The sequence below is a fragment of the Danio rerio genome, chromosome 13, assembly GCF_052040795.2.
Source record: "Danio rerio strain M-AB ecotype USA chromosome 13, GRCz13ab, whole genome shotgun sequence".
Classification (NCBI taxonomy): Eukaryota; Metazoa; Chordata; class Actinopteri; order Cypriniformes; family Danionidae; genus Danio; species Danio rerio.
Genome location: NC_141033.1, coordinates 33960121 through 33968691, shown reverse-complemented (window position 1 = coordinate 33968691; position 8571 = coordinate 33960121). Strand labels below are relative to the sequence as shown.

At 33.4% G+C, this 8571-nt stretch overlaps 1 protein-coding gene across 1 annotated transcript; it reads left to right on the top strand.

Annotated features, from left to right (window-relative positions):
• The first annotated feature begins 3934 nt into the window (after positions 1 to 3934).
• Positions 3935 to 8354, top strand: pgam1a (phosphoglycerate mutase 1a). The gene is given in 4 exon segments (NM_198804.1): positions 3935 to 4134; positions 4680 to 4954; positions 6651 to 6831; positions 7848 to 8354. Coding segments are annotated over 4 exon segments (765 nt in total). The 5' UTR covers positions 3935 to 3995; the 3' UTR covers positions 8018 to 8354.
• The last annotated feature ends 217 nt before the right edge of the window (positions 8355 to 8571 follow it).

Sequence of the window (8571 nt, the reverse complement as noted above, 5' to 3'; positions counted from 1 at the left end):
GTCAAGAGTTAGCAATTCAGGGTGTTTATGAGTAGCCTAAATCAGTGGTTCTCAAAGTGGGGGTTGCGGGACAATGAGAGGGGGTCACTTGGTTATTTCCAAAAATCTAATAAATTTGAATAAACGTTTTAAATTACCATTGTTTATCTGTAACTTACAGAAGATTAAAACAATTACTTAAAACTGCAACATCCAAACAAAAAGCCATCAGCCTTTCATTTTTTCCCCATTGGATTGCAACCCCAGGGGTTTTTACATAAGATTTACGACAGAGCAATAGCATCACTTGCAGCAGATTGATTTTACGGCACTAGATAAACTTTCTGACACCTTTATGCAACTTATGTACATTTAAAATAAATACAGACACAACTGAATTAGTCTCCAAAATTAAACCAAGAAAAGACTTGTGATGTAACTTAAATATTGTGCCCACCTGTCTCATTAGGTAAGGTTAATATTAAATTATATATATATATATATATATATATATATATATATATATATATATATATATATATATATATATATATATATATATATATATATAAATATATATATATATATATATATATATATATATATATATATATATATATATATATATATATATATATATATATAGTTGTTAGACTGTTGCACTTTTTGTGTTGTCAATATGCTTGTGTTTATAGGCCCATTGGTTTGTGTGAGCAGTTGCGTACAACATTTGTATGATTATAACCACTCTCGAAAATAGTGGGGGTCGGCAGTCATTGGCATTGTTATTTTGGGGGTCTCAGGTTGAAAAGTTTGAGAACCCCTGGCCTAAATAATGTGTAAATTTTCTTTTTTGGAGAACTCCCTTTAAGACCATAAAAGATGAAACAGAGGAAAACCTTTAAAGTCAGCATGAAATCAAAATTTACTCAAGATTCTCATTTTTATATACATGTAGTAGTGCTTTTAAACAATCTGTCTGTGATCTTTATTATTTTCTACAAAAAATAAAATAAAAATCACCATAAAACAACCCTTGAAAAAACTTTTCTTCACCTCTGGTCACATGGAATGCCTTTTGGGCAGGGATCAGTGGCAAAGCCCATTTTCCAATGATACAATCAGTTATCAAAGGATGAAATCATGCACCACACAACTTTTTTTTTCTCATTTCAGGACTATTTCAACCAGATGTGGGAATAAATGACAATCTTAACCCTCATTTTATACTGACTTTAAAACACTACAACTATTAAATCAACAACATTTTTATTATGATCAGCTCTGATTTAGATTATTTTTCAACCCTGCTGCTCATACGTGTGTACTCAGAGTTCGAGTGATGAGCAACAAAAATCTCCAGTATGTAGACTAAAGAATGCAAAGCAAGATCCTCCTTCAGTGTATTGCAGGCTCTGCTGTGACAAGACTGATTTTGTCCCTGATTATTAACCATGTAAATGGTCAACGGTTTTTAGACATTTCTTTTAGGTTATGAATCTTTTCAAAAACTGACTTTTCAAAATCATACAACTATTACATCTTTTTCAGCATCAAGTCTTAAGAGCTTTGTTCTTTATAAATATTAATTAATCTTTAGATCAGTAACCTTTCCCCTATAGGTGTTTTTATACATGTACTGCCCTAGCTCTTTATGAATTTTGACTTTGACCTGGCTGTCATTGTATTTCAATACTATTCAAAACATTTAATAAAATGAGTCTTAAAGTCACTATACAATGAATTAATAGTTATTCTAAAAATTTTAAGTGAGCATGCTTTTTTATTATTAACAACAACAAAAAATACAGATATAAACAGTAATATACAAACATACATATACCGGAGTGTACATAAAAAAACATACATCATTAAAAATCTTATATATAGAAACATTTTTATACACTGTAAAACTTTATCAATTGAAATCCGTAGTCAACTCAAAATTCTCATTTGAAAAGAGTTTTGAACTCAGTGTTAATATTAAATACCTCATTACTTTAACTTAAATGGAGTAAGTTCACAGTACTCATATAGATTAGTTTTTAAACTCAAATGGTTTGTAGCAATCGGTTTCCTCAAACGGTTTGAGTTGCCATCATTTATTGTGTTTTACAGTACTCTGTTGGTTTAAGTTCTCTTCATTTATTGGTTTTACTGTGCTCAAATTGCTTCTTTTATTCAAATGAATTAAGTTCACAGTACTCATTATGATTAGTTTTTGAGCTTAAATGGTTTGTTGCAATTGGTTACCCCAAATGATTTGAGTTGCCTTAACTTTTTGGGTTTTACATTGTACAAAAATGTCAAGGGAGGACCATATATTCATTCATTTTCTTGTCGGCTTAGTCCCTTTATTAATCTGCGGTCGCCAGAGCGGAATGAACTGCTAACTTATCCAGCATGTTTTTATGCAGCGGATGCCTTTCCAGCCGCAACCCATCACTAGGAAACCCATACACACTCATTCGCACACATCCATACACTATATGGACATTTTAGCTTACCCAATTCACCTGTACCGCATGTCTTTGGACTGTAGGGAAAACTGGAGCACCCGGAGGAAACGCACGCAAACGCAGGGAGAACATGCAAACTCCACACAGAAACGCCAACTGAGACTAATTTTGAACCAGAGACCCAGTGACCTTCTTGCTGTGAGGCGACAGCACTACCTACTGCGCCACTGCGTTGCCAGGACCATATATTAGCTGTTTTAATTGCTTTTCTACTTTTAGATTTAGAAATCACTTTTATATCAATTTGAATCTCTTTTTCTTGCACCATGAAGAGAGGTTTGCTTTTTGCAAACTTACATTTGTGTATGGGAAATGTACTTAATAATAAAATAAAACAATATTTATGATAAAACCCAGCATCTTTTAAAGAGAGATCTTAAAAATGATAACCCCAAAACACTTATTTAAAAGATAAGGAAAATGTTTTTAAAATATTATGAGCAATAAATGCTTCAACATTCATCCAAAAATTATTTATATTGGCAAGACCAAAATAAATGATAGTTTCATTAAAACTTTCACAAAAAACAGAATTCTAACTCAATATCTATTTTAAATTTTCGAATAAATATTTTTGAAGGATAATCTCAATTAAGTAATTTAAACAATATTTCCTCAGCCTTATTTGTAATGAAACAATTTTGAGGTAATGACTATTTGACTATTAAAAATATTGTTCCAGTAAAAAACAGCATAAGGTATAGACATGTTTTCTTTTACGAATAAAGATCAACTTTTTTGATTATTAGGCTTAAATCCAGAAAAAACAGATAAAGCCGACTGAGGTCTGTTCAGGTCTAAGACAAATTGAACGCGCTTATGTAGGCTACATAAACTGCTTTTGTACAGCATATGTACACCAGCAAATATTGATCCCCATTAATTTAGTAATTTCGCAGGTGTAATTTCCCATTAATATAGCAAATTCCAAAAAATTTATAGGAATTTTGTATCTTGCGATAAACTTAAGTAAGCATCCTACAAACATGCTCACTTCATGCGCGAATCGGCTTCCGCTCTAAACCCCGCCCACACCAACATAAGTCACTTTTGATTGGCTCTGATGTATCTGATCTACATCCAACGAAATGACAGAAAGGAAGTCCAGACACGCACCGGGTCGTTTTAGTTCAATCATTTTTTTATTCTGCTCATGTCTGGTGGTGTCGATGACACTGTGATGAAATATTTTGTACTCTGCTTCTTTTTTATTTAAACCAAGAAAATGCTGAAAGAAGTTCACTGTAAATAGGCAGGGGTTTAACTGGAAGGTCACGGTTTTTTCCATTTCGTGTTTGCAGTTTCACGTGGTTGCTCATCGTCCCGGGGCGCTGATTGGCTGAGCGCAGAGATGGGGAGGTCGGAAACGTCTTCATTAGACTCTCGGATGAGAGGAGGGTCTTTTTGACAGTAGTCTTGACAGAGTCTAACAACCTGTTCGCTCGCCGTCCTTTCTTCAGCTACTACCGTTAGTATTTGTCTGTATTCATTTCCCAAATGGCTGCATACAAGCTGGTTCTCATTCGCCATGGCGAGAGCTGCTGGAACCAAGAGAATCGATTCTGTGGCTGGTTTGACGCGGACCTGAGCGAGACAGGGGCTCAGGAGGCGAAGAGAGGAGGTCAAGCTTTAAAGGGTCTGTAATAATATATATTTTTTTTTACATCGTAAATAAGAGTTGCAAATCTGCCGTGCTAGTGTTGTGGAGTAGTTTTAAACGCTTAATATGCTTATTTTGTGTCAGTTTGACGGCTTTGTCTTATTAATGTTTTCATTAAGAATTTTCGTTTTAAATAAGTAAAAACAAATCGGAAAATAAAAAGGACTTTCATCGGAAGTCTGTGCATCACCGGCACAAGTCCGCCTCCTGCGTGACGGGCGTACGCTCTGAACCAATGATCATGGAGTGTGTTCGTTACTGGCGGATTAGAGGCGGGGCTAACGTGGGGCGAACGTGCAGTACAGGACGTGATTTTATTCACGTGCTGAATTTCTCAATCAGGATCCATAAAATGAATTTCTAACTAATTTTCAGCTAATGTTATGAAATTTAATACAAATATTGTACTAAAAATTGAAAACACATTAAATATAATGTGTTATATATTAATAAAATATAACACCCCGCTCTTCCTCAAATGTCATAATGGGTCTATAATGTAAAAAATGTGTGTTTTGCAGATGCAGGGTTTGAGTTTGACATTTGTTACACCTCTGTGCTGAAGAGGGCCATCCGGACACTGTGGATTGTTCTGGACAGTATTGATCAGATGTGGCTGCCTGTGCACAGGACCTGGCGGCTGAATGAACGCCATTACGGTGGTCTCACTGGGTTAAACAAGGCCGAAACTGCAGCCAAGCATGGTGAAGCCCAGGTTAAAATTTGGAGGCGCTCCTATGACATTCCACCACCCAGTATGGATGAAGATCATGACTTTTACAGCATCATCAGCAAGGTGAGGTCTCTTGCCTTCATGGTGTTCAACATTTAATTCTTTATATTACCTATTCAATACATTCAAATGTTAATTTGTTATATATTTTTTTCATCATGATTTATCACCCCCAATGGTTTCTGATACCTTCTATTATATAGAGCAGGGTAGAGCCAAAAACCAAATATCATTGATAGTCATGGGCCGAAGATAAATATACCAAACCATTTTACAAAAAGTTGCTATCATAGGAAATTTCCTAATTCATCTCATCATTAAAAAATAAATAGAAAACATTCATTTGAATTGTATTAACTAACGCAGTATCACTTTTAAAATTATTAAAATAAAGACAAAAATAATCACATCTTAAAGACAGAGGAGTTTAATGCTAAATACAATAGTCAAGCAGAATCTGCCTTTAACATGATTCGCTCACCAAAGTCTTTGCATTGTCCTCTATGCATCATATGTACACTGTAAACTAAATCTGACTCATTTACACCATTTAAATTGGAACGTTCAATTTCAGATTGCTTTTTTTGTGGCTGAACAATAAAACAAACAAATAAAAAGTTACATCAAATTTGAAATCACAATCTCTAAACCATTCTCAGATGGGATGGCAAATTCAAAGGTTACCATGGGCCAAGTGCAGGCCTTAGTTTTGGCATCTCTGAAATTGAGGGTGTGTTTTATTTATTTTTTTGCTTTCTGATTGTTTGATACTGACTAATGATGGTGTGCGTATCAATTTTGATCATTTACATTTTTTTTATTCAGTAGAATAATGATCATAAAGTTCATAAATCTTAACATGCAAGTTTTTTACTGATAAATGTTGCAGCATGTTGTTGATACACGTTGAAACCTTTGTGCTACTACTGTAGTTAATAAGTGCAAAGACAACGAAAACAAAGGTCAAACGTTATTTGCATAGGAAACCCCTTACAAAAAAAGTTGATCCTGTTTAAGCACTTTGGTTTTTCTCTGAGCTGCCCACACAAACATTATATTTAGCACTATTACATACTCATGTGTTTATGGAACATTTATTAAAGGGGTGTTGCGCACACACACAAAAATTCTCATTCTCCTCACTCAATCTCAACATGTTTGGATACGTTTTTGTTCTGTTGAAGACAAAAGAAGATATTTTGAAGAATGTTGTAAAGCAGCAGTCATTGACTTAAATAGTATTTTCTGTTCCTACTATGGATGTCAATGGCTGCTGGATTCCAACATTCTTCAGAATATCTTTTTCTTTTCAACTTAAAGAAGCTCTTACCATGAAACATATTTTGTTGGAATGTGGAAGTTTGAATACCATTAGACAAAACCTTTACAAGGAGAGTACTTTGAACATTTTTAAAAAGGTACCACCAGGAAGAACTCTAAATAATTTATCAAAAACTTAACAGAAAATTCATATTTAAAAGAATATATTTTTGTGTGAATTTTAATTATTATTTCTGTTTATATATTTGTCTAAGTAACTTTTTATTGTAGTACAAATTTTGTTTTTATCATGTAATATTTTTATGTATATCCATTTTGCCATGAAATAGCTAAAAAATACTGATGTGCCAATAAATAAATCAACTTAAAGAAATTCATAACATTTTACAACATTTAAAGGCAAGGAAATTGAGGAAATTATAATTTTTGGGAGAACTGTCATTAATGCACCAATTTTTATGTTCTGTCTTTTATATAGGACCGACGTTATGGTGATCTGACTGAGGACCAGCTGCCTTCTTGTGAGAGTCTGAAGGACACTATTGCACGTGCTCTGCCTTTCTGGAATGATGAAATTGTGCCTCAAATCAAGGAGGGAAAGCGGGTGTTGATTGCCGCTCATGGAAACAGTTTGAGAGGCATTGTGAAGCACTTAGAAGGTAATTGCAGTATCTTCTCAATCACTACCTATATCACTGAAATCTAGAAATTAGTAAAATCTTTTATTCACAGCTGAAGCCTGTGCACGTTTTTTTGCTCTAGAACAGATAAAAAAAAAAGAACAGCAAAGCCAGTTTTTAATTTGCACAAATTCTATGTCCTGCTTACAAGCACTTGAATCTATGAAAACTGATCACCCTATGATTTTACCATAATAGAATAAGAGGACGATGTAGAATCAAACTCAACACACACTCATATTTATTGAAAGGGGAAGAAAAAACTATTTGTGACTTGTGTAAGCATATTTTGTTGATAAAACATATTTTAATAGAATGTGTATTTTAAAATTATATTAGAGAACGTTTTTATTCTGAAAATATTTTAAGTGAAATGTTTGAAAAGGTGCCTTCCAGAGCAATTTTAGAATATATATATATATATATATATATATATATATATATATATATATATATATATATATATATATATATATATATATATTTTTTTTTTACAATGCATGTTTATGAAACTGATATGATTATATATTGTACATTTTTCAAACCATATCAAGGAGATTTTATTATAAATTGTTTTTTAAAATGCATTAGAAACTATCAATTCCAGCAAATCACTTTGAAATGTTATGGGGATGATGGGACATTGTTTTTTTGTTTGTTTTTTTTTAAACCAAACACATGGTTATTTTTGTTAGCTAACACAACAACAAAAACACATTCACTTTCCAGTTAAAGTCAACATTTTGCATTTTTTTTAAATGTAATCTGCCATCTTTGTTTTGCTAGTAAAACACGCATGCGTGCCTGTAGACTGAAAACATAATATGTGAATGACTTTCACAAAACCAGTTTGTTATATATTTAACATTTTTTGGGCTTCTGGAAATGCATAACTTAATCTGGTTTTAGTATTACGCCTAAAACAGTGTTTACCCTTCTTACCCTTGGATTTAAATTTTTCGATAGCCTTAAAGTTTGTTTCCTTACACTCACAGGAATGTCTGAGGAGGCCATCATGGAGCTGAATCTGCCCACAGGGATCCCTATTCTTTACGAGCTGGACAAGAACCTGAAGCCCATCAAGCCCATGCAGTTCCTCGGGGATGAGGAAACCGTTCGCAAAGCCATGGAGGCTGTGGCAGCTCAGGGCAAAGCCAAGAAATAGAGTATTTACATGAACAACTTTTAAATTATACATCAGCACTGAATTACTTTAAACAAGGCTCCTATATTTACCATCAAGACGGTGCTCTATAGGAGAAGGATGTACAAGTTAAAATAAATATAGGACCTATAAAGTATGTAACCAGCTTGTAATTCTTTGGAATGTTGTGAAATATTTATTAGTTAAACAGTTTACAAGGACCACATTTTTGTTTGGATTTGTCTCTGTGTGATTCATTCCATAATTTACGTCGTCTACACTTTATTTTGAAGAATGTGTTTGGTCGTGTTTTCTCAAGCACACAGATTTTCACATTAAACCATTGTCAAAACTAAAACAAATGTTCTAATTGGTCTTTGCTGCTGCTGTGTGTGTGTTTGATGTATTGTAGATGTAATTCACAAACTAATGTCAATAAGGCATAGGACGATAACTGTTTTAAGGTGTACCATGGTTTGGAAAAGGTTTTACAACCGCCAAAATTTCTATACCATTCCTACAATGTATGTAAGATTTTTTTTTTTTTTTTTTTAGGACAACAACAGTATCTCCAA